General features: G+C 47.3%; 1 protein-coding gene across 1 annotated transcript; it reads right to left on the minus strand.

Moving 5' to 3' along the window:
- Positions 1–825: 825 nt before the first annotated feature.
- On the minus strand, positions 826–20,475 carry LOC109780851 (uncharacterized). The gene is made up of 5 exons (XM_045230357.1): positions 20,273–20,475; positions 2,344–2,904; positions 1,506–1,771; positions 1,355–1,419; positions 826–1,252 (listed from the first exon to the last, which is right to left on the minus strand). Exons 1-5 carry the CDS (start codon positions 20,473–20,475, stop codon positions 1,217–1,219), a joined length of 1,131 nt encoding a protein of 376 aa, XP_045086292.1. The 3' UTR covers positions 826–1,216.
- Between the last annotated feature and the right edge of the window lie 6,072 nt (positions 20,476–26,547).

Below are 26,547 nucleotides of genomic sequence, written 5' to 3' on the forward strand. Positions count from 1 at the left end.
CGTCGCCCGCGGGGCAGGCAAGGTTCAAGAAGGTCGAGTGCGTGGTGTAATCATGGATGACGATGTAGCCTTCTTCATCTTAGTAGGATGGAAGTTATTTATTCTTTGTGCCTTCCCGTTCTGTCAAATTTGTGTGATGTGTACGGTGTGTGCAACGAGCCGTTCCCCACGTTTCATTTCGTTTCTTGCATGGCCAGCAGCTCGACGTCTCCTCCCATGCTCCGTACCCGCTCTATCACGATCATAGCCTGCATCACGGGCGCACGCAAAACTCTTCATCAGAAACCCAAAAACCTGATATTAATCAGATCTAAGATGCTTTTTGGATGTTTTTTAAAAAAGAAAATGTACGGGTAATTACTTTCTAATTGCTGCAAGCAGCATGCTAAACATGTCTTAATTTCTGAACATTACCTCTTTCTTCCATTTGGCTCTGATCTGAAGAGGATCACAAACGGGATCCCGGTCTGCAGAATCGTGCCCATCAGCACCCCACCCAAATCCTCTGTACGTCAAGCTTGAGCTTGAAGCCGAAAACCGCTGCGAGGTGCAGGCCCACAAAGTGTTTTTTACGGTGCTGAGTCAACCTGGCAGTCGGGTCGGGTTTGCCCGGGTCGAGGTCTACCAAACCCATGCCCGATTACTAAATGGGTCTACCCAGTCGCCCACGACCCTGCCCATGGGCGAAGGATCAGACCCACGCCCGAACCCGATGGGTTACCCATCGGGTTGCTGTACAGTGTTCTTGTACAGTGTACAACAGAGTAGTGGCAAAATTCATATAACAAATATTGGTTTACACAGTAGCAAAAATGCACAAATAGCTTCAGTTACTAACCATCAATGTGAATATATGATAGAACAAATAGAAAACACAGTATCAGGAAGCCAAATACAAGGTTCAGGAGCACAAATAGCATCACAAATACATGGTGCAGGTCCCAGAAGCACAAATACAAGGTTCAGGAGCAGAAATACAAGGTTCAGGACCTTCAGGTGCACAAATAGCAGCAGAAATACAAGGTTCAGCAGCAGCACAAATACACAAATACAAGGTTCAGGTTGAGTAGTTGTGTGCCAACAAGCTAGCACTAGCAAGTAGTAGTGTAGCAGCCCATGGATAAATGTAAATAGCAGCATGTAGTAGTGTAGCACGCCGGGTCGTCGGCCTTCTCGTCACAACCAAGCAGCAACAACACCATCATAGAGTCATGTTTCAGGCTTCGGTTAAGATGGATTGATCATCAACCTCCTGAAACATAAGAAAGTAAAAGCATTCAAAGTAAAGAACAAGATTTGCATTAAAATCTAAGATTAAAAGGCATGCTAAGTTGCTAAAAGTAGAATATGTTACCATCATTTCTGTGTCATCCTTAAGAACAGTTTCAAAGTCCGCAAAGAGAGTAGAATTGCAATCCCCTGATGCATAGATTTAGATATTAACATATAGCAAGGAAATAATATTGTGTATGGAAAGAAGAGTCATGATTCAACTAGATTATTACCTAACATGTCTGCACGGGACCAAGCTTGCATGCACATAAGAGCTTCGGTCATGTTTGGTGCAGGTGAACATCTATGTGCACTTAGTATTCTCCCACTAGTACTGAAGGCAGATTCCGATGCCACGGTTGTTACAGGAATGGCTAGTATATCATGAGCCATTCTTCGCAATGTAGGATACTTGATACCTCCAAACTGCCACCAATTGATGATGTCGAGACCCTCTGGCCTATGGATAATTTCCTCTTCCACAAATATAAGTCCAGTTCTGTCCGCACACGAGAAGCACTCATAACAGGCTTCGAGGACATATATTGTTTAAAAATATTCTCCATTTCATCTACTGCAGCCCCACCTTGGGTAGAAACACTCCTACCTACCTGTGACTCCGAGGTACCCACACCACCATCAGATGCTTGATATTCTAGCAACAGATCACCCATTAACTTTCTAATTTTCTCCACTTCTGCAGTTGCATGTTCAAACCCATAGAGAGAGCCAAACAAAGCTTGCAACATATGAAGCTTATATCTTGGATCAAGGACTGTTGCCACAGACATAAGACCATGGACTTCTTTCCAATACTTCTCAAACTTTGTCTTCATTTCCTCAGACATCTTTTGCAAAGGAACATGCTCACTAGTAGACCATTTTCGTATTGCTAGACGAATAGAAGATATTTTGGGGAAGAACAGATTTGCTGTAACATATTTAGTCCCTGAGAATAGCTCGGTGATCACACAAAATAGCTAGTTCAACACATCTCTCGGCTATTCTACACTTCTACTGTTGTGAACCAAATAAAAAGGCTGGGAACCGGGAGAAAGAAATGAGAGTCACCTTGCAGAGACAGAGGATGGCGGCGGTGCTGCTCCGGCGTGGTGATGGCGGCGGTGCTGCTCCGGTGACGTGAAGCCTTGGAGGAATACGAGATGGAGACGACGGCGGTACTGCTTGCTGGAGACGGCGGCGGTCAAGCCTTGGAGGAATACGAGATGGAGACGACGGCGGTAGTGCTTGCTGGAGACGGCGGCGGTGAAGCCTTGGAGGAAGAACGAGATGGAGACGACGGCGGCAGTGCTTGCTGGAGACGGCAGCGGCGGTGCTTGGCAGGGGATCCAGCAGCCGACGAGGACGGAGGTGGCCTGCGGTGGGGATCCCGCGTCCCGTGAGGATGGAGGCGGCGGGGATCCTGTGGCCCGTGAGGATAGCGGTCCGGGGATCCGGCAGCTTGCGGCGACGGGGATGGGACGGTGGGCGGCGACGGCGGCTTGCGGATGGGAGCGAGAGCGAGAGAGTGCGGCGGCGGCGGCTTGCGGATGGGATCGAGAGAGAATGCGGCGGCTAGGGTTGTGGAGGAGTGGAGTGGAGGACGCGATTGACCTCTCTCTGCGACTCTGCCTAAGCCTAAGGTGCTAGCTTACTGGATTGGGCCGGGGATGTTGGGCTGGCACTGGCAGCCTGGCACTGCGGGAGGCCACTACTATTTAGGTGGGGGTCCACATGTCAGTTAATCGGGCGACCCATCGGGTGACCCACGGGCAGGACCTCGCACCCATACCCTACCCATGACTAATCGGGTTACCCATTGGGCTTACCCATGGGTGAATATGTCGACCCATACCCTACCCATTAGGGTCGGATACCCATGGGCGCGGCCGCCCATGGGTCGGATTGCCGGGTTGAGTGCTGAGACCTACCGGTAATTCTCTCACCAATGTCTTGCTGCCATGTGTAAAGGTGTGGGGCCACATGCATGTGTATATCAAAGTATTGATGTAAATATTTTTTTTGTATTTTTGTTTTAAGTCAAATCAAGGTTAGATCGATGGGACCCATGTCAGGTGAGAGAGACAGTCTATCCTGACGTTGCATGTCGTGCCATGGTACAAATCCTTTCCTTTTATTTTCTCTTTAGGATTTTCAATCATTTCTATCTTTTAAACCATATTGTTATTTTTGAAATATTTTATATATTTGAATTCTTGAAGCCAAAAGCTTTAGAATAAGACCAAATTTGGATGCATTTCAAACATGTTTTAATTTCAACATTTCAAATGACTAAAATTGGGTTTCTGAAACAAGCCAAATAGGTATTTTGAAATAATTGAATTTTTTTTTCATTGAGTGAAATCAATTTTGAAATATGTTTTCTCAACTGAGTGAAGTATGTTCTCTAAACCGTGTGAAATTATTATTTTTAGACGAGTGAAATTTGTTTTCCATACACATGCACATATTTCGGTGTGAAATACGTTAAATATAGTGAAATGTGATTTCTAAAATGAGTGAAATCTAACTTTTGTAAACGGGTGTAATGTGTTTTCTGAATCTAGTAAAATGTGAAAGTGACTGAAAGGTTTTCTGAAACTAGTGAAATGTGAAACTCACTGAAATCCATTTTCTGAAATGAGTGAAACGGTTAAATTCAAACTAGCCAAACTGGTTATTTAAAATAGTGAAAATGAGTGAAATCTGTTTTCTCAATTTAGTGAAATTATTTTTCTGAAACAAGTGACATCAGTTTTTTCATATGTGAAATCATTTTTTTAACATAGTGAAATGAGTGAAATCAGTTTGATGAAATTAGTGTAGCCTGTTCTTTGTAACGAATGAAATATGTGTTTTCAAATATGTGAAATCGGTGTTTAAATTTAGTTAAATTTGCTTTTTTACACGCTGTAATACGTTTTCTAAAATGAGTAAAATTGTTTCTGTAAATGAGTGAAATATGTGTTTCGGAATAACTAAGACCGGAGTTCCAAAATGAGTGAATTCCGTTTTTTGAAATGAGTGAAATCACCTTTTTGAAATGAGCGAAACCAATTCTTTGAAATGACTTAAATATGTGTTTCGATACGAATGAAATCAGTGGTCTAAAATGAATAAAATTAGTTTTCTAAAATGAGTTAAATCTTTATTTTTGAATGACTCGTTTTTTTTCTTAATTGCGAAACCAGTTTTTTTAAATAAAGTGAACGAGTTTTTTGAAATGAGTTACAACCAATTTTTTGAAATGCCAAAGCGAATGAAACGGTAAAATTCAAACTACGCTAAAATATATTGAATATTGGTCTTGTTTTAAAGATCTCGTCTTTAGGAATTCAAATATATAAAAAGATTTAAAAATAACTTTTTTTATTAAGACGATATAACAAGAAAGTAAAATATTGGTACTATATGTTGAGTGGTCTGAGAGTGCACATGCATAACTAAATGAAAAGGTTGTGAGGCATGTTCAAGTATTGGTTCAGACCAGTATAGAGATGTATATCATCCCAGAAAAGATTCCTTAGTTTATTAATCAAAGGACAATATGCATCTCGATGTTGACATGGACAGCGGATGCTTCATGGGTACATCGTAGTTCCTGTTAATTTACTTATTCGGTGCAGGCCAACGAGATAGTAGCAGCCGACACTCAACAAGGCCACCAAGGATTGCAACCCAACCCAACACCAATAGCCACTCCTGAAATCACACACGCACATAAGATTTTTTTTCTTTTTCTTTTAAAAAAAATGAGAAAGACCCCAACCTCTACATCTGAGCGATACATGCAACCACTTTATTAATTATTTACGAAAGACCTTACAAAAAAATACAGCAGTAAGTCTGAAGCCACCGTCTAGACAACATCTGTCGTTACTTCTATCCAGTTAATAAAGGGATGTTGATAGTCCGCGCCTAATACCATACAGACCTCACAGCCAAGCCTAACATCTAAGACCTAAGGCCCCTTCCAAGCCACTTGCCGGATATGGGACACACTCCGGTCCGGCGCACTCTTAGCAGTCGCCGCCGCCAACTGCCACCACTCCATCTTTAGAGATGTACTGACGCATCAACATTGCCCCGCTCTAGCTGCCGTCGATGCCACCATGCCGCTAGACAACACCACCATCCTGCACTCGTCCATCAACACACGCCCAGCAGCGAGACCCCGCTGCTCCATGCCGCTGAGACCTGCTGTTATCAACGTGTCAGATGCAACGCCGCTCCTCCTTCGCGAACACCACCTGCTGCCACTGGTCCCATTCCCTCCACCTGTAGATCCTCTGCACTCCCAACCGAGCCCTAGTGCCCTTGACGACACCTTCAGGAAGGTCACGACGCGAACAGCGCCGCTGCCGCCAAATCCGAAGATGATTGAAGGCTTTCACTCGATCGGGGATCGGGTTGGGTAGATTGGGCCATGAGTTGCGCCTTTATGAAGGAAAGCGGCGTCCATGGGCGTCGCCGCCGCCGGGCCGGCCAGACCGGCCAAGGCTTCCCCCAGACCCAAAGTACACCACCATGGCTCACTATCACCGAAGCCTGCAGCTGCAAACCACCGGGACGGAAAGAGAGGCGGCAGAAGAAAGGGGAACCTCCAGATCTGACGCTACGGAGCACCGCGCCACGACCGGACTACACCAGCGACCCGCCGCCCGCGCGGCCAAGCACGCTGGCCAGCGCAGCCTGCAGACGTCGCCAGCCGCCGAACGACGATGGCTCACCGACACCGTCGCCCAAGGATCCGCAGGACACCAATGCGATACTCCGGCCCACAGGCCGACGTGATCGATGCGGGCGCCGGGATCCCTGCCGCCACCTTCCCTGGCGCCCACGCGGGCTTTGTCCGCGGCCGTCTCTGATGGGGGCGAGGGAGGGAAGGGGATGAGGGGAGGTGGCGTGGCCAAAGATCTGATCGCCCCCGAGTCGCCCGGGAGGGCGACGCGAGGGTCTGTGCGAAGCTGATGTGTGATATGGCACTAGCTGATAAGCGTCACGTCCCTTTCGGCTTGCGTCCGGTGGCACACACGCACACAAGTGACATCGCCAATTTGCTCTGAACAGATTGACGTACTTAACAAAAAGCGTGAAGCTCTGGAGGATGATGCATGTATTTACGTGACAGCAACGACCGGATGCTGTTGAGGAATATGGTGGCAGCCAGAAGATAGCCAGTCTTGCAGTCTCCCTGACGAGTAAGTCGTCGTCGGTGAAAAGCCCGCCACGAGGGCGACCAGCGTGAAGATAGCCCGATGGTGGCCGACCTGGTCACGGCCACCACGGCCGATAACTTGGCCGCTTTCGGGTGTCTGGCGCCAAGCTCGTTGGCACAAAACCAAACACTAGAGACAGGACAGGTGAGAGTCATTTCTTCTGCTGTTTGAGAGCGCACAGAAAATCATCAGAGTCAGAGGAGACGCGCGCGTACCTCACTGCGGCATTGCAACCGAATGCTACCGTCAATGTCCAGATGTTGTAGTTCATGTTGTTAAAACAAAATTCGAGCAAGCATCGGTAGAGATTATGTATGTTCATTTCAACTTTGAGTGAAAAGCAAAATCACTAAAAACAGACACTGTGGCAAGAGAAAAATTGACAGGTGCACTAACCATATGATAACGGCCCCAACTTGAATCACTGGGTGGGCAATTTGGTGCCAGAGAAATGGAACTTTTTTCAGAAGTGAAGCACACAGTGTTAGATGCTGGAAGTTCAGACTAAAGAAAGATCTCAGTCTGGTGATTCATAGGATAAAATCTAAGCATCTAAGCACCTTGCAAAAGTGGATTAAGGATCATCTAGAATGATGCCTTTAAGAAGTATCTAGAATATTATTTATTCACATATTGAAAAAAGCTGGAATAGGATTTTTTTTATAAATGGAGGAGGACCCCCGGCCTCTGCATCTGGACGATGCATACAACCACTTTATTAATTATTAACACAAGACCTTATAAAGTCATATAACAGTAAGACTGAAGCTACCGTCTAGGCAAGAAACTGTCGCCACTTCTATCCAATTGATGAAGGGATGCTGATAGTCTGGGCTTAATACCAAACAGACCTCTCAGCCAAACCTAACATCTATGACCTGAGGTCCCAACCAGGACGCCTGCCGGGCATGGGGCACCCACCAGTCCGGCGCACTCCTCAACCAGGACGCCTGCCGAGTATGAGGCCGCCGCAGCCACCTGCCACCAATCCATTGTAAGTGTTGTACTGTTGCATCTACCTTGCCAGGTCTAGCTGCCATCGACGCCACCACGACGCCAGACAATGCCACCATCCTGCGCGAGTGCATCTCCGCGCATCGGGCGCCGAGTCTCTACTGCGCCACGCCGCCAAGATCCGCCGCCATAAATGCGCAAGATGAAACACAGCTCTTCCTCTTGCCCCCTCCAGCCAGCACTTGCTCCAAAACGATGCCCCCAGGAGGGAGAACGACACCGAAAGCGTCGTCATCGTCCGATCCGGTAGACCCAGATCTAGGGTTTCCCCCAAAACATCCGGATCAGGTTGACGTGACCTGCAACGACGATGCCTCGAGAAGGGAATGACGTCCGAGACGCCGCCATCGTCCGCTAAGACTGCAGTCAGGCGCGATTTTCACCGGAAGCCACGTCGTCCCGATCTCTCTCGGCTGGCTGGAACCGAGCGGAGCCTCGCCACGAAGACGTACGCCGCCATCAGTACTCCGGCGAAAATCCGTCATCTCCTCAACGGTCCCTCCACGCGCCGCCGGTCGGTGCAAGGCCACCCCGCGGCTGATCCGATCAGGGCGTTGGATCCGCAGCCACCGCCGTTGTGACGCTCCCGATTCAATCGTACACTAATCATGCACGCAAATGTGTACGATCAAGATCAGGGACTCACGGGAAGATATCACAACACAACTCTACAACATAAATAAGTCATACAAGCATCATAATACAAGCCAGGGGCCTCGAGGGCTCGAATACAAGTGCTCGATCATAGACGAGTCAGCGGAAGCAACAATATCTGAGTACAGACATAAGTTAAACAAGTTTGCCTTAAGAAGGCTAGCACAAAAGTAGCAACGATCGAAAAGGCAAGGCCTCCTGCCTGGGACCTCCTAACTACTCCTCGAAGCCGCACTCCATGTAGAATCATCCTCGGGATCTCTAGCTCCTGGACTCCAGCATCTGGTTGCGACAACCAGGTATAGAAAGGGGAAAAGAGGGAGAAAAGCAACCGTGAGTACTCATCCAAAGTACTCGCAAGCAAGGAGCTACACTACATATGCATGGGTATATGTGTAAAGGGCCATATCGGTGGACTGAACTGCAGAATGCCAGAATACGAGGGGGATAACTAATCCTGTCGAAGACTACGCTTCTGGCCACCTCCATCTTGCAGCATGTAGAAGAGAGTAGATGGTAAGTTCACCAAGTAGCATCGCATAGCATAATCCTACCCGGCGATCCCCTCCTCGTCGCCCTGTTAGAGAGCGATCACCGGGTTATATCTGGCACTTGGAAGGGTGTGTTTTATTAAGTATCCGGTTCTAGTTGTCATAAGGTCAAGGTACAACTCCGGGTCGTCCTTTTACCGAGGGACACGGCTATTCGAATAGATAAACTTCCCTGCAGGGGTGCACCACATAACCCAACACGCTCGATCCCATTTGGCCGGACACACTTTTCTGGGTCATGCCCGGCCGCGGAAGATCAACACGTCGTAGCCCCACCTAGGCTCAACAGAGAGGTCAGCACGCCGGTCTAAATCCTATGCGCGCAGGGGTCTGGGCCCATCGCCCATTGCACACCTGCACGTTGCGTACGCGGCCGGAAGCAGACCTAGCCTAGCAGGCGTTCCAGTCCAATCCGGCGCGCGCCGCTCCATCGCTGACGTCACGAAGGCTTCGGCTGATACCACGACGTCGAGTGCCCATAACTGTTCCCGCGTAGTTGGTTAGTCCGTATAGACCAAATGGCCAGACTCAGATCAAATACCAAGATCTCGTTAAGCGTGTTAAGTATCCGCGAACGCCGACCAGGGCCAGGCCCACCTCTCTCCTAGGTGGTCTCAACCTGCCCTGTCGCTCCGCCACAAAGTAACAGTCGGGGGCCGTCAGGAACCCAGGCCCACCTCTATCGGGATGGAGCCACCTGTCTTTTCAGCCTCCTCATCAGAATCACTTGCGGGTACTGAACGAGCTGACCCGACTTTAGTCACCACATGTGTCATGTATATAAAGTATTTAGTATATACCCGTGATCACCTCCCTAGTGATCACGGCCCGATAGTATAACATGGCAGACGGACAAGAGTGTAGGGCCACTGATGAAACACTAGCATCCTATACTAAGCAGTAGGATAGCAGGTAACGGTAACAACTATAGCAACAATGACAGGCTATGCAGCAGAATAGGATTAACCGAAAGCAGTAACATGCTACACTACTCTAATGCAAGCAGTATAGAGAAGAATAGGCGATATCTGGTGATCAAGGGGGGGCTTGCCTGGTTGCTCTGGCAAGTAGGAGGGGTCGTCAACACCGTAGTCATACTGGATAGCAGCGGCGTCGGTCTCGGTGTCTAACGGAGAAGAAGAGGGGGAAGAAAACAGTAAATACGGAGCAAACACAGCATCACAAAACATAACAAGGCAATACGTGGTGCTAGGGTAATCTAACGCAGGGATAGGTGATACCGGCGAAGGGAGGAAACATCCGAGAAAGTATTCCCGGTGTTCCGCGTTTTCGGACAAATGAACCGGATGGGGAAAGTTGCGAGTTTGCTATGCTAGGGATTTGTGGTGGACGAACGGGTTGCGTATCCGGATTCGTCTCGTCGTTCTGAGCAACTTTCATGTACAAAGTATTTTCATCTGAGTTACGGTTTATTTTATATTAATTTTTTAAAGTTTTAAATCATTTTCCAAATTATTATTATTAAATTAATTTGAAATTAGTATTATTGCATCGGCATGACGTCAGCAATCAACAGAGGTGTTGACTAGTCAAACTGATGTGTGGGTCCCGCATGTCATCGACTTAGTTAACTAAACAGGATTAGTTAATTTAATTTAAGTGATTAGATTAATTAATTAGGCTTAATTAGATTAATTAACAAGATTAAGTAAGTAAATTAATTATCTTAATTAATTAATTATATTATTTTTATTTATTTTTATTCTTCTTTTTTTTCGTTCTGGGGGTGGGCCCCATATGTCATAGGGCCAGTGGGCACTGGCCCAGTGGTAAGTGGCCCTAGCCATAGCGGGCACGGGCACGCGGGCGCTAGCCCGACTGGGCACGGGCCCAGGCCAGCCACGGGGTGGGGCTTGCGTTCGGTGCCGGCGAGGCACGGCCGGCCGGAGTGGCGCAGCGCGACGGAGGGAGTGGAGCAGGCGCAGGGGAGCAGAACTCCGGGCGCGGCCACGGGAGGTCGCGAGCGCGACGGGCGCGGCCACGGGAGGTCGCGGGGCGCGCGCGAACGGCAGCAGGGCGCTGCGTGGCGCGGGCGGAGCAGTGGCGCGGACGAGCGCCGGCGTGAGGGCACGGGGAGGAGGAGGAGGACCGGGGTCCTCACCTACGTTGGTGAGCAGGGGGGCGGCGAGGCTCGGTGGAGCCTTTGGGGAGGAGGACGAGGACGCGTCGTCGGCGAGGAGGAGACGAGGAGGATGAGGCGACGGGTGGTGGCGGGGTCCGGTGAGGAGGAGGCCGTGGCACGGGCGCGAGGGAGGGGGGTCGTCGTCGGCGGGTGGCTCGTCCACCGCAGCAGGGTCACCGGGCGGCGCGGGGCTCGAGCACGGAGCCAGGGCGTCGGCAGGGCGCAGGGCGAGGCGCGGGCACCGGGCGGCGGCGACAGCGTTGGGCCGTCGTGTCCCGATCCGATCTAGATCGGGGAGGGGGAGGAGTGGGACGAGTGGGGAGGGAAGTGGTGTTGGTGGGGGTTAGGGTTTGGTCGCCCACAGGGGTTATAGGCCAGGGGAGGAAGTGGGCCGGCCTGGCACGCCATTGGCTGGGTCGAGGCCAAGTTGGCCTGGGGGTTTTCTGTTTTATTGTTCTTTGTGTTTGCTTTTCTTTTATTTATTTACCTTTTCTGTTTTATTTTACTTAATTAATAGTTTATAGTTTTACAAAAAGTGAAACCCACTCCTAAATTAGATTTGTAAAAATCAACTATTCTCACAAAAAGTTTGGGACAAAAGTAAAGTACCTTGTATTCTTTATTAATTAAAAAGTATTTAAGTTATTGTTTCAGTCACTGTTTTATTTATTTTAGCGCATTCAAACACTTTTAAAAATGTTGGTTTCTTCACCCTAATCACCTATGCATTAACTAGCACAACCCGAACATTTTGGTTTTAATATTTGAAAACTTTTGAGGTTTGCCTTTATTTTGAATTTGAATTTGAATCGGTTTCGAACTAACGCGAGATTAGCAACAGTAATCGAGATGACGTGGCATCATTAGCAGAGGTTACTGTAGGTTGATTATCCGGGCGTCACAATTCTCCTCCACTACAAGAAATTTCGTCCCAAGATTTAAGAGGTGGAAAACGGGGGAAAAGTCTGGTTACGAATTCTAACGAATCTTCTCGGCCTTGGTTGCTCTTCTCGAAGAGGTCGATCCCTTACATTGACGTCTTCATTTCTTTGCTTCAGGTCATGATGGTGAAGTCGTCCTTTTCTTCGGGAACTCCAACGTGCTTACGAATAGGTAAGGGACAGCTCGGCTACGACATAATGCTTATGAGGGAATCCATCTGGGGTTAACCCATGAATGAGCATAAGATTATCTCTCGAGTTGAACATATAAAATACATTGAGAGTAAGGTACGAAGGTACAATACGAGGTTCCAAACGGATAGATAGTTGCTCGAAGTCTGAACCAGAGTGAGAAAGGGGTTCAAAGCAGCGAGAGTAAGTATTGCGTCTGATACCAAAATAGAGCACTAGGCAGGTGACCCGTGAATTACATATGAGGTCAAGCGCGAGGAATAACTTTGGCAACAGGGTGTACAAGAGAGTCAGGTTTCGATCCTATGGAACTGTGGGTTATGGGCCCACCACGTGGGTTAAAAGTAGAAAGGGTGCTGACATCTTGCACGGTCACGATAGTAAGGTATGTCAGAGGGTAGCCTGCCATTTATTTTGGCAACAATGTCGGTACCAAAGGCGAGGGACTAAGAGAACCATTTTCCTGCTTGTTGAACGAGGCGGACCAATAGGCAAAGTTCTCGTCCATCGGTGGCTACCGGGATATCATTAACAATAGTAACAGGGTCTTACTGACCGAGTGGTACAACGAGGTGTTTACATAAGCAGGGAAATATTACTGCTTATATTATATAGAACACAAGAAGGTTTAAACAAACCAATGGAAAGGAAAAGTGATTATCAGGTTTAAACAGAACAATGGAAAGGAAAATGTGTATACACACATATTTCGGGGGTATATCCTTCCCAAGGACAAGCAGAGCATGATATCCATGACATGATAGAAAGTAGAAAACCAATTAGGTAAGGGGGAGGAATCTCATGATATTACCCATACAACGGTGTTAGGATAAATGATAAAGAAAAATTTAGCATTGTGCTACAAATGTTCTTTTTGAAAATCGGAGTACCACAGACATGCTTCGAGATAGCATTGACATGGTCATTGGGTAAGATCAGAATTTGGATTCACAAAGGATCCATCAAGAACAACTTATAGAATAAGTGTTACAATTTCCTCATGGAAGAATCGCTAAGCTTGCTAAAAAGAAAACTATAACAATAGGTCCTCCGGTCAGGTGTGCTAGACATGACATCACCTTACCGGGTCATATAAAGACCAATGTTGTGACTCTTGGAAAGTGTTCCAACCATCATATCTGACCGAGATTCAGATCTGGTCGGTGTTAGGATACCTCAGACTCAGGATGTCTGGGAAGAAAAGGTGCGACACAATTTGACGAGACAACATTTTAAGGTCCTCGGGAAATGAACTATGGGAGCGAGTTCCAAAATAAGAGTTCATCAGTAAACCAATGAGAGGATGAGGAGGTGGCTGATGGACTCAGCGACAAATCATCGAGATTTCCAAAGGATGGATTTCCACAATTTTGTGAACAAGGAGATAACATTTGCCAGATCAAATGATATAATGATGTATGCTCGAAGAAGACATACACAATTAAACATTGGTTGAAAAGTGCACCCGAAAATCTGGACTAGGTAGCACGATCAATGTTTGAATGATGATTCAATAAGCAATAGACTTAGAATGAAGCTATCGACCATTAACGTCAAAGCAAATAGGGTTGCTAGAATTTTTGAATTTTACACATCATAGACCATTTGTTGGTATTTTGTTTAGAAACAACACGGGGACCAAGAAAGAATGGTGATGGTGAGAAGTATCACTGTACCAAGAATTTTTAAGAGGTGGAGTAATGCTCACGACATTCTTGACATCAAAGATGGTAATACTCCACGGTAGAACATAACATAAGTTGGATTGCAGGGAAATCAAGATACAACACAAAATATGAACAAGTTTGTGTTGGGGGGAGGCAAGAATGTTGTCGATGATAACACAATTCATCGAGGGGCAAGGATGGTATTTCTCATCCTGAATTTCGACACACAACTTGGAAGAAGTCAAATTGTTGACAATGATGACGACAAATTTGTCGAGCGGTTTTTAAGAAGATGTAATTGATCGACGATGACATCAAGTCAAAGGAATGATGAAAGCGAAAGGTTATTGGAACCACGGGTAGGACACAAACTCGAAATCAAGTTTGCTGTTCAAGGAGAAATGATATGACGAGGAAGATCGACGCAAGATTAGCTCACTGTCGAAATTTGTGCGCCGGGAAGGTCCAGGTAGCACAGTTAAAATCGGCACGATAATGACATAGCCGAGCAGGCTAGGAATGACTTGAAGGATTATTAAACTCGTAAGCAAAAAAAATTACTTAGAGTTATTGAATCGGAGTGCGGAATTGATTCACTTATCGGTGTCCTTGAGGGGTTCTAACAACTCAGAACCCGTTGGAAAAATGGAATCAGCAAGAATATTAGTTGATGAAGAACTCATAAGAAGTTAAGTAGTTCCTTGGCATTCTCGAGATACCAGGGGGGTAATACTCGACGACAGACCAAAGTAGAGGTTGGACGGGGGTATTGCTCTGCAGAGGACAAGTGCTTAAACTTGCACGAGAAATGGTATTTAAAGGAGAACATGGTCAAAATCACGATTGAAAAAGGCCAGATCCGAGATATAAGATGAACTTATACCCAGGGAATAATTAATTTAAGAGAAGTTTTAATGATAAGATCTACATCGTGTCCATGGGCATGAACACAAAGTTCAAGGTCGACTCCCACTTCTCCAATGCATAACCTTTCATTCACTTCTCGCATTCGATGAAGTTGTATGGTAGAAAATTATCTGGTAAAATACCAGAAGGGTATGGCTTGTGAAAACCTTCGGGTTCATACGGTTTTTAGGGAAGGTATAGGTTCAATCCATCGGGGCATCTTAGAAACATATACCTCAAACTTCAAGAGTAAAATCACTAGCTCAAAAGTAGAGTATGGTTATCAAGCAGAGGATACAAATTACCAAAGGCATTATATATCCATGGAAATGATCACAAGGTTATTGAATATGAAGGACACTGTCGGATAATAACCCAACAAGGGGTCTTGTGGTCTACAACGGAGCTGATGCGAGTATCGGTACTCTATCAGAGGAAGAAGGAACGAAAGGGCATCGGACTATAAAAACAACTGAGTAATTCAAAGCTCAATGCAAAGGAATTATCATTTCCAAATCAAGGGATAAGAAGCCAATGGTCTGATTAAGAATGGATAAGTTGAATAGACTTAGGGGTACAATCGACGTCAATTTGATTGGTCGATAACCAGTTCACGTTTCAAATGACGTCTGAGCCGGAAGGATGAATTCTAGGCTCTGATTGATGATTGCGAGCATTCGCAACAAATTGAATCAACGGACTCAAAATGATAATGACAAGAGATGCCAATAAGATTACGAGACTTAAGATTAATCATAATGCAAGTAAGCAAGAATTTCAAGAGCAAAAAGGCTCCTGAGGATTTTCGGAAGATCGAATGGTATTTTGAACACTTTTGTGAAATACTTGAATCAACTGAGGGTGAGCGGATACTCGGTAAGTGCGAGAATTATCCGTAGGGGTATTCAGGTGACAAAGAACAGCAAGGCAGTAAGCTCAAAGGATTCTCGGAACAACAGAGAGAATTTCGGGGTATCTTGTAATAACAAGATCAACTGGGAAACATTGTATGAATGGCGAGTATACGTGGTTATCCATAGGAGTTTATCGATGGAAGGGAATTGCAAAAGCGATGAACACAAGTTCTCGGGTTAACAGCGGAAAGTGTCTTCAGGGTCCTCACGTGCAGCAGACGATCATCAGTAATAAGGGGCTCTCCGGGTGAAAGTGATAACGAGATCCTAATGTTAGAATTAGCAAAATTCATTTAACCCGAATAGAAGAGAGATCAAAGTCCCAGAGTATAGACAAGGAGTAAAAGATCCTAATACCACCCAATGGCGACGTGGGCCCGTAAGCCACACAGCCATGTTAGTAAATGTTTTTCAATGACTAGACTCGACTTCGGCCAAGGAGTTGGAAAGGGGGATTCCTACAGGCAGTCGGCTCTGATACCAACTTGTGACGCCCCCGATTCAATCGTACACTAATCATGCACACAAATGTGTGCGATCAAGATCAGGGACTCACGGGAAGATATCACAACACAACTCTACAACATAAATAAGTCATACAAGCATCATAATACAAGCCAGGGGCCTCGAGGGCTCGAATACAAGTGCTCGATCATAGACGAGTCAGCGGAAGCAACAATATCTGAGTACAGACATAAGTTAAACAAGTTTGCCTTAAGAAGGCTAGCACAAAAGTAGCAACGATCGAAAAGGCAAGGCCTCCTGCCTGGGACCTCCTAACTACTCCTCGAAGCCGAACTCCATGTAGAATCATCCTCGAGATCTCTAGCTCCTGGACTCCAGCATCTGGTTGCGACAACCAGGTATAGAAAGGGGAAAAGAGGGAGAAAAGCAACCGTGAGTACTCATCCAAAGTACTCGCAAGCAAGGAGCTACACTACATATGCATGGGTATATGTGTAAAGGGCCATATCGGTGGACTGAACTGCAGAATGCCAGAATACGAGGGGGATAACTAATCCTGTCGAAGACTACGCTTCTGGCCACCTCCATCTTGCAGCATGTAGAAGAGAGTAGATGGTAAGTTCACCAAGTAGCATCGCATAGCATAATCCTACCCGGCGATCCCCTCCTCGTCGCCCTGTTAGAGAGCGATCACCGGGCTATATCTGGCACTTGGAAGGGTGTGTTTTATTAAGTATCCGGTTCTAGTTGTCATAAGGTCAAGGTACAACTCCGGGTCGTCCTTTTACCGAGGGACACGGCTATTCGAATAGATAAACTTCCCTGCAGGGGTGCACCACATAACCCAACACGCTCGATCCCATTTGGCCGGACACACTTTTCTGGGTCATGCCCGGCCGCGGAAGATCAACACGTCGTAGCCCCACCTAGGCTCAACAGAGAGGTCAGCACGCCGGTCTAAATCCTATGCGCGCAGGGGTCTGGGCCCATCGCCCATTGCACACCTGCACGTTGCGTACGCGGCCGGAAGCAGACCTAGCCTAGCAGGCGTTCCAGTCCAATCCGGCGCGCGCCGCTCCATCGCTGACGTCACGAAGGCTTCGGCTGATACCACGACGTCGAGTGCCCATAACTGTTCCCGCGTAGTTGGTTAGTCCGTATAGACCAAATGGCCAGACTCAGATCAAATACCAAGATCTCGTTAAGCGTGTTAAGTATCCGCGAACGCCGACCAGGGCCAGGCCCACCTCTCTCCTAGGTGGTCTCAACCTGCCCTGTCGCTCCGCCACAAAGTAACAGTCGGGGGCCGTCAGGAACCCAGGCCCACCTCTATCGGGATGGAGCCACCTGTCTTTTCAGCCTCCTCATCAGAATCACTTGCGGGTACTGAATGAGCTGACCCGACTTTAGTCACCACATGTGTCATGTATATAAAGTATTTAGTATATACCCGTGATCACCTCCCTAGTGATCACGACCCGATAGTATAACATGGCAGACGGACAAGAGTGTAGGGCCACTGATGGAACACTAGCATCCTATACTAAGCAGTAGGATAGCAGGTAACGGTAACAACTATAGCAACAATGACAGGCTATGCAGCAGAATAGGATTAACCGAAAGCAGTAACATGCTACACTACTCTAATGCAAGCAGTATAGAGAAGAATAGGCGATATCTGGTGATCAAGGGGGGGCTTGCCTGGTTGCTCTGGCAAGTAGGAGGGGTCGTCAACACCGTAGTCGTACTGGATAGCAGCGGCGTCGGTCTCGGTGTCTAACGGAGAAGAAGAGGGGGAAGAAAACAGTAAATACGGAGCAAACACAGCATCACAAAACATAACAAGGCAATACGTGGTGCTAGGGTAATCTAACGCAGGGATAGGTGATACCGGCGAAGGGAGGAAACATCCGAGAAAGTATTCCCGGTGTTCCGCGTTTTCGGACAGATGAACCGGATGGGGAAAGTTGCGAGTTTGCTATGCTAGGGATTTGTGGTGGACGAACGGGTTGCGTATCCGGATTCGTCTCGTCGTTCTGAGCAACTTTCATGTACAAAGTATTTTCATCTGAGTTACGGTTTATTTTATATTAATTTTTTAAAGTTTTAAATCATTTTCCAAATTATTATTATTAAATTAATTTGAAATTAGTATTATTGCATCGGCATGACGTCAGCAGTCAACAGAGGTGTTGACTAGTCAAACTGATGTGTGGGTCCCGCATGTCATCGACTTAGTTAACTAAACAGGATTAGTTAATTTAATTTAAGTGATTAGATTAATTAATTAGGCTTAATTAGATTAATTAACGAGATTAAGTAAGTAAATTAATTATCTTAATTAATTAATTATATTATTTTTATTCTTTTTTTTCGTTCTGGGGGTGGGCCCCATATGTCATAGGGCCAGGGGGCACTGGCCCAGTGGTAAGTGGCCCTGGCCATAGCGGCACGGGCGCGCGGCCGCTAGCCCGACTGGGCACTGGCCCAGGCCAGCCACGGGGTGGGGCTTGCGTTCGGTGCCGGCGAGGCACGGCCGGCCGGAGTGGCACAACGCGGCGGAGGGAGTGGAGCAGGCGCAGGGGAGCAAAACTCCGGGCGCGGCCACGGGAGGTCGCCGGGCGCGCGCGAACGGCAGTAGGGCGTTGCCTGGCGCGGGCGGAGGAGTGGCGCGGACGAGCGCCGGCGTGAGGGCACGGGGAGGAGGAGGAGGACCGGGGTCCTCACCTGCGTTGGTGAGCAGGGGGGCGGCGAGGCTCGGTGGAGCCTTTGGGGAGGAGGACGAGGACGCGTCGTCGGCGAGGAGGAGACGAGGAGGACGAGGCGACGGGCGGTGGCGGGGTCCGGTGAGGAGGAGGCCGTGGCACGGGCGCGAGGGAGGGGGGTCGTCGCCGGCGGGTGGCTCGTCCACCGCAGCAGGGTCGCCGGGCGGTGCGGGGCTCGAGCACGGAGCCAGGGCGTCGGCAGGGCGCAGGGCTAGGCGCGGGCACCGGGCGGCGGCGACGGCGTCGGGTCGTCGTGTCCCGATCCGATCTGGTTCGGGAGAGGGGGAGGAGTGGGACGAGTGGGGAGGGAAGTGGTGTCGGTGGGGGTTAGGGTTTGGTCGCCCATAGGGGTTATAGGCCAGGGGAGGAAGTGGGCCGGCCTGGCACGCCATTGGCTGGGTCGAGGCCAAGTTGGCCTGGGGGTTTTCTGTTTTATTTTTCTTTGTGTTTGCTTTTCTTTTATTTATTTACCTTTTCTGTTTTATTTTACTTAATTAATAGTTTATAGTTTTACAAAAAGTGAAACCCACTCCTAAATTAGATTTGTAAAAATCAACCGTTCTCACAAAATTTTTGGGACAAAAGTAAAATACCTTGTATTCTTTATTAGTTAAAAAGTATTTAAGTTATTGTTTCAGTCACTGTTTTATTTATTTTAGCGCATTCAAACACTTTTAAAAATGTTGGTTTCTTCACCCTAATCACCTATGCATTAACTAGCACAACCCGAACATTTTGGTTTTAATATTTGAAAACTTTTGAGGTTTGCCTTTATTTTGAATTTGAATTTGAATCGGTTTCGAACTAACGCGAGATTAGCAACAGTAATCGAGGTGACGTGGCATTATTAGCAGAGGTTACTGTAGGTTGATTATCCGGGCGTCACAGCCGTCACCATCTCCGCACAGATCAGCCAACCCCGCCGGATGGGGCGCTGCCACCGCCGCCGTCCATCTCAGGGTCGCCGCTCCGCCGGCCATGGAACTGTGGCCACCGCCACGCGGCATAGGGCCGCCGCCCTAGGACTCCCACGAGAGGTGCCGCCCCTGCCGCCTCAGATGGGATCCCGCAGCCTTCGCCCACCCAGGTGCCTTCGGCGCCGGGCCTGCCGCCACCGCGGCCCACGCTGGCGGCAGTGGCGGTAGGAGGAGGCGCGAGTGGTGGCCTGCGGCACTAGGGTTGAGGGGCCCCTGGCGCCGCCCAGGGGAGGCGACGCGAGGGGAGCAGCTGGAATAGGATAGACTCTTACGATTTGCTTCTTTGTAATTTTGTACATATTTGATATATTAATAGAAAATACTGTAGAACAATTGTTCTACGGTTGATGCTTAAAAAAACTTGAATCACTGGGTTATTCAAGCAACCCACAAGAATGAGTGCTGCTGTATAGTAGTGTTAGTACCACATCTCTAAGCTACAGCAAAAAAATACAAGGTACTCCCTCCGTTTCAAAATAGATAACCCAATTTTATACTAACTTTATACTAAAGTTAGTACAAAGTTGAATCATCTTTTTTGAAATGGAGGGAGCAGTAGCTTAACTAACGAGCAACGCGATTATTCTGCTACTGGGTAAGACCCAAGCTGAGGCCTTGGATGACGTTGATGACGGTGGAGACGGCGGCGAGCTCGACCTTGCCGATGTGGCCGGCGAAGGCCACGGTGACGAACTCGATGAGGAACTGGAAGAGCCCGGTGAGGATCACCGGCCCGGCGATGCGCCACAGGCTCTTGCACTCGTCCGGCAAGGTCTTGCAGCCGGCCGCCACCATATCTATTCTTCCGGCGCACGCATACTAAGAATACTAGGCCCGTAAGGGATTCTTTTTCCTGGATTTTTTGATTTTTTTGCGGCTCTTGTCAATTTGACACGTGTGACTGGGTTACTTCTGTGCATAGCTTTTTTTAACTGGTTAAACAATTTTGCACGTTTCTCTCCTCCGCCGCTTTGATTCGCAGCTGTTGCCGCTTTGACCGGGCCTTCTGGGCTACTCGATTTACTTGGTACATGTCACGCGCATCTTGTCCAAGATCACTAGTTGAGGAGCGCTCTCCGCAACGATTAGTCGGGGAGCGCTCCGCGCGTGACAAGTGTCACGCGCGTGGCGCTTGTGAGACTTTTCCCGTGATTTCCGGTTTCCGATTTTTCTTTCTGGTTTTTTCTTTTTTCATTTTAGTCCTTATATTTTTAGTGTTTTGTAATACACTTTTGATCTGTTTTGAAATCTGTTTCTGTTTGCTGTCGTTGAACCGTCGCCGCAGACTGTTCTTCGTTGCCATCGTCACAGACTGTTCTTCGTTGCCGTCGTCTCCGCCCGTGGCGCCCGCCGCTCTTGTCGCGTGCTTACGGTGGCCCCGCCGCGCTTGTCGCCTGCTTACGACGGTCCTTCTTGACCGTGAACGGTGCTTCCCCGTTCGCACGGTCGTCGTTTCCTACCGGTTGCATTCATTGGTTCTCTGTTTTATTTTTGTTTCCCTTTCTGTACCCATTCTATTTCCGGGATATGGAGATTTATGGGGTAGTTATGGGTGGGGGCTTTCAATACTATCAGATGTCAAATTTCAACTCGGTTTCATAATCATTGCGTCCTTTGCAGGTATGGATTGTCCTTTTTGCCGTATGCCGGGTGGCCCATGTTCGTCTGTTGATTCTTCTGTAGATGTGTTCACTATGGTTCTGGATCGGCGTTGTTCGAGTCGTGTTGTAAGAATAACATTTTATATTTGATCAATTTTTGGCACCCATACTTATATCTTTTGGTTGTGTTGTTGCTGTTTTGAATGGAAATTATTCTAGGTCTTCTTTTTTTGATCATGATCATTCGTTTTTGCAGTCTGTTTCGTGCAGTGTTAGAGCTCATCTTGCTCGTTACATCGAGGAGTGTAAGGCTTTAGCCATAAGGAGGGGTGAAGGACATACTGATCTTGTTCTTCACTCCAGTGAGGGTTTTTTGTATGGTGTTCTGTTTAGTCATGGTCGTGTGAGGAGCAAATTCCATGGTCCTTTCTGGAAAGATTTGGTCATTGATTATGGTCTTAGTCATCGTGATAGAATGACCGTTAGGCTTGAGTGCTATGGAACGTTGATTAGTGTTGACTTTTATCGGGGTGGAGATGTGTTGTCTCCTTTACCTTCTATTGGTAAGGTTTATTTTTAAGGAAGTGTTTAGCTTGTTTTATTTCACATGATTTTTCTGTTCCCTTGAACGCGTGTAATTTTATTTTGTAGCTCTTGATGGTTTGAGCGACTCCGAGAAGGGACTTGTTGGGAGTTGTTATTACACCCGTGGTGTTTATCTCAATTATTAGCAGATGTATTTCATGACGTGCCAACTCTTTGATGACGAGTACATACCTTGTTGTCCTTTTGTTCACATGATTAATTTCATGAATGTTAATGGTCATCATATGGTCATATTTTTTTCCACTACCTTTCTTTGTTTATGTTTATTTATTTATTTCCTCTATTTATAGTTTTTTAATTTTTGTTCTATTTTCTAATAGCTTGGTGTTTTTGTTAGGTTATTCCTGGTATTGTTGTGAGTAGTTTGAAGGAGTTTGTGACATTTCCCAGGACTGACGTTTTAACTCTTGAAGTTACTTCAGAGTCTCGTGATGATGATATACATGTGAGCACACCTTGCTGCTACTTCATTGGCTTGGGTAATAGAATGGTGTTCAAAAAGGAAGGATTCAGTGATTTTCTCCAGACATCGTCTATTGAAGTAAACAGCTTGGCGCTCATAACTTTCAAAGAGCGTGATGGGAGGCTTGTTGTTATCTTCAATGTTCTGCCGCAGTGATATTAGTTATAGGCTTTGAACATAATGGATTTTGTTTAAAAATCTATGCTACCGTGTAATGTTCTTTAGATATATGAAACGATATGAACCTAACTGTTCGTTGTTGTACTTCGTTTGTAGAAGAGGCATGGATGTGCATCTCTTTTTTAGATGTTTTCTGGACGGATGTTAGTTAATTGGAGGGGTAGTTATACATAGATTAGAGGCACGTGTGTGCCTTTGTTTTTTCTATGTTTCCTCTGACATGGGTTGTAGAGACAGGAACGTCTGTGCAACAGCAAAGAGGCACGGACGATGACGCATGAATAGACTGTAGAGTCACGGTGCGTGTTACGGGAGGCACGGGTGTGTGGGCACCAGAGTCACGTGAGTGAAGCCTCTATAGGCAGGAGGCACATGTATAGGTTGGTGGCATTCGGCAGCATATGGTTGTACTGAGAGGAACGTGTGTGCAACACCAAAGTTGCACGGGTGATCACGTGTGCGGAGCAAGTAGAGTCACTGTGAGTTTCATGTGAGGCTCGTGGATTGAGTAAACGGAGGCACAGAAGTGAAGTCGGTACAGGCACGAAGGTGAAGTCACTACAGGCACGTTTGTGTGGCTTCTGGAGGCACGGGTATCAACCCTCTTGATCTACCAAAGGTGTGAATTTTCTAGAGGCATGGGAGTTTGGCAGGAGAGGCATCGGTGCGAATACTTGGTTAGAGAGGGTCACGGGCGTGTGGCACCACAAGCACAAGTGTGAAGTCTCTAGGGTCACGGGCGTGTGGCACCATAGGCATGGTTTCGAATAGATATTTAGAGAGCCACGGTTGAAGTCAGTTGCACACAACAGTTTAGTTTTGTGGCATCCTGCAGAACCATGGCTGTACATAGGTCAGTTGCACACAGCAGTTTAGTTTGTGGCATCCTGCAGAACGGGTGTACGTAGAGGAACCTGTGTGCAATAAGCAAGGAAGTTCTGAATGGACAGAGCGGTGTTTGATGTGAAAATGGTTGTTGTGTGATTTTTATTTTTTTTCAATGTGGTTAAACTAACAAAGTGCTTGTCCCTTGTGTCTGTGTACCGAATGTTCTTCTGCAGTATTTATGAATTGTTCACGCCAATGTTGAATAAGCATTTTACAGAAAGTTAACAATGATACAATCACATATTCTTGTAAATGCATGATGCATCTTGTACAGGGTAAGTATGAAAATTGAAAATTATAATACAATACCGTGTGATATATTTGTCGTTCTATAATCATAGTTACAACACATGTTTGCTCAATACTAGGAAATAACTTAGTAATTTGCATTTAGACATGCAAACCGTACTATGCATTTGTACATGAGCACACCACTGTGTTCAAACGTAAAATAGTAATACACTACACACAACATCTTTGAGCAACAACAAATCATATTTAGAACATAGGTTCTTTCAACCTAAATTATCATAATAGTAGTTACTACTAGTTTAATTTAGACATCCATTTTCTCGCAATTTACCACCCACTGTTTCCCTTCCCGCGCTTCCAGCCGCTGGAACATCCGTCGTCTTTGTTCTTACGTGGGCGGAGTCTTTCCTTCATTGGTTGTTAGTGGAGGTGACGTAGGCCATGCTTGATGATTAGGATTCTACGGTACAACTCGTAGCTAACATACCCGTCTTTTGCTGCGTACTCAAGGTGTAGCGGGGAAAGCGGCTTCCACTCCCAGAACTGGTGCTTCTCCTTTGGGAATGATTTCTTCATGTTCTTGTAGGAGGGGTCGATGATGGCTGCTGCAAGGTCACTCATGGAGTCCCTTTCTCCACCACCCTTGATACAGAATTGCCTTTGGATGTCGACGTGGTGCTCGTCTGGAATTTTAATCCATGCACGGGCAAGCATGGTCTTGTCGCCCTGGTGTCGACGCTAGTGAAAGTTACCACTTTGCGTTGCAGGAAGTCAAGTAACGCCTGGGAGCGCTCGGACCTGCAGTAGTGGTATACGAGCACATGCTTGCGCATGGCAAGTTGGATGACGGTGATCCCTTGTCGTATGTAACTGCTCTTACGTGTGTACTCGAGGTCGAGGCCGACGAACTTGTTCTTCTCCTCCTTTAGCCATTCCTCATACTTTTTGATGTTTCGATCCACGGTCTTTGGGTCGTTGGTGTACACCACCTCCAGCACGGTTGTACCTATTGGAAATATGCCCTAGAGGCAATAATAAAATGGTTATTATTATATTTCCTTGTTCATGATAATTGTCTATTGTTCATGCTATAATTGTATTAATCGGAAACCATAATACATGTGTGAATACATAGACCACAACATGTCCCTAGTGAGCCTCTAGTTGACTAACTCGTTGATCAATAGATGGTTGTGGTTTCCTGACCATGGACATTGGATGTCGTTGATAATGGGATCACATCATTAGGAGAATGATGTGATGGACAAGACCCAATCCTAAGCATAGCACAAGATCGTGTAGTTCGCTTGCTAGGGCTTTTCCAATGTCAAGTATCATTTCCTTAGACCATGAGATTGTGCAAATCCCGGATGCTGTAGGAATGCTTTGGGTGTATCAAACGTCACAACGTAACTGGGTGACCATAAAGGTGCACTACAGGTATCTCCAAAAGTGTCTGTTGGGTTGGCACGGATCGAGACTGGGATTTGTCACTCCGTATGACGGAGAGGTATCTCTGGGCCCACTCGGTAATGCATCATCATAATGAGCTCAATGTGACTAAGGAGTTCGTCACGGGATCATGTGTTACGGAACGAGTAAAGAGACTTGCCGGTAACGAGATTGAACAAGGTATAGGGATACCGACGATCGAATCTCGGGCAAGGAACATACCGATGGACAAAGGGAATTGTATACGGGATTGATTGAATCCCCGACATTGTGGTTCATCCGATGAGATCATCATGGAACATGTGGGAGCCAATATGGGTATCCAGATCCCGCTGTAGGTTATTGGCCGGAGAGGTGTCTCGGTCATGTCTGCATGGTTCCCGAACCCGTAGGGTCTACACACTTAAGGTTCGGTGATGCTAGAGTTGTAATAGGAATTGTATGTGGTCACCGAAAGTTGTTTGGAGTCCTGGATGAGATCAAGGACGTCAGGAAGAGTTCCGGAATGGTCCGGAGGTGAAGATTTATATACGGGAAGTCCAGTTTCAGTCCCCGGAAAATTTTCGGGAGTTATCGGTATTGTACCGGGACCACGGAAAGGGTTCCAAGGGTCCACCTACCCCGGGGGACAAAGTGGGCTGAATATGGGTGGGGACCAGCCCCTTAGTGGGCTGGTGCGCCCCCCAATGGCCCAAGGTGCCTAGGGTTGGAAACCCTAGGGGTGGGGGCGCCCCCCACCAACTTGGGGGGCAAGCACCCCCCTTGGCCGCTGGCCCCCTCTACATGCATCTAGGAGGGCCGGCCCCCTCTCCCCTTCACCCTATAAATAGAGGGGGTGGGAGGGCAGCCAACCTCAGCCCCTGGCGCAGCTCTCCCCCTACGCCTCCTCCTACTCCGTTGAGCTTGGTGAAGCCCTGTCGGAGAACCACGAGCTCCAGCACCACGCCGTCGTGCTGCCGGAGTTCTCCCTCAACTTCTCCTCCCCCTTGTTAGATCAAGAAGGAGGAAATGTCCCCAGGCTGTACGTTTGTTGAACATGGAGGCGCCGCCCGTTCGGCGCTTGGATCAGATCTTTTGCGATTTGAATCACCGCGAGTACGACTCCATCAACCGCGTTCTTGTAACGCTTCCGCTTAGCGATCTTCAAGGGTATGAAGATGCACTCTCGCTCTCTCGTTGCTAGCATCTCCTAGATTGATCTTGGTGACACGTAGGATTTTTTTGAATTATTACTACATTCCCAACAGTGGTATCAGATCTAGGTCTATGCATAGATTCTATGCACGAGTAGAACACAAGTAGTTGTGGGCGATGATTTGGTCAATTTGCTTGCCATTACTATTCCTATCTTGATTCGGCGGCATTGTGGGATGAAGCGGCCCGGACCGACCTTACACGTACGCTTACGTGAGACAGGTTCCAGCG

This window comes from Aegilops tauschii, chromosome 6, assembly GCF_002575655.3.
Source record: "Aegilops tauschii subsp. strangulata cultivar AL8/78 chromosome 6, Aet v6.0, whole genome shotgun sequence".
NCBI classification, from domain to species: Eukaryota; Viridiplantae; Streptophyta; class Magnoliopsida; order Poales; family Poaceae; genus Aegilops; species Aegilops tauschii.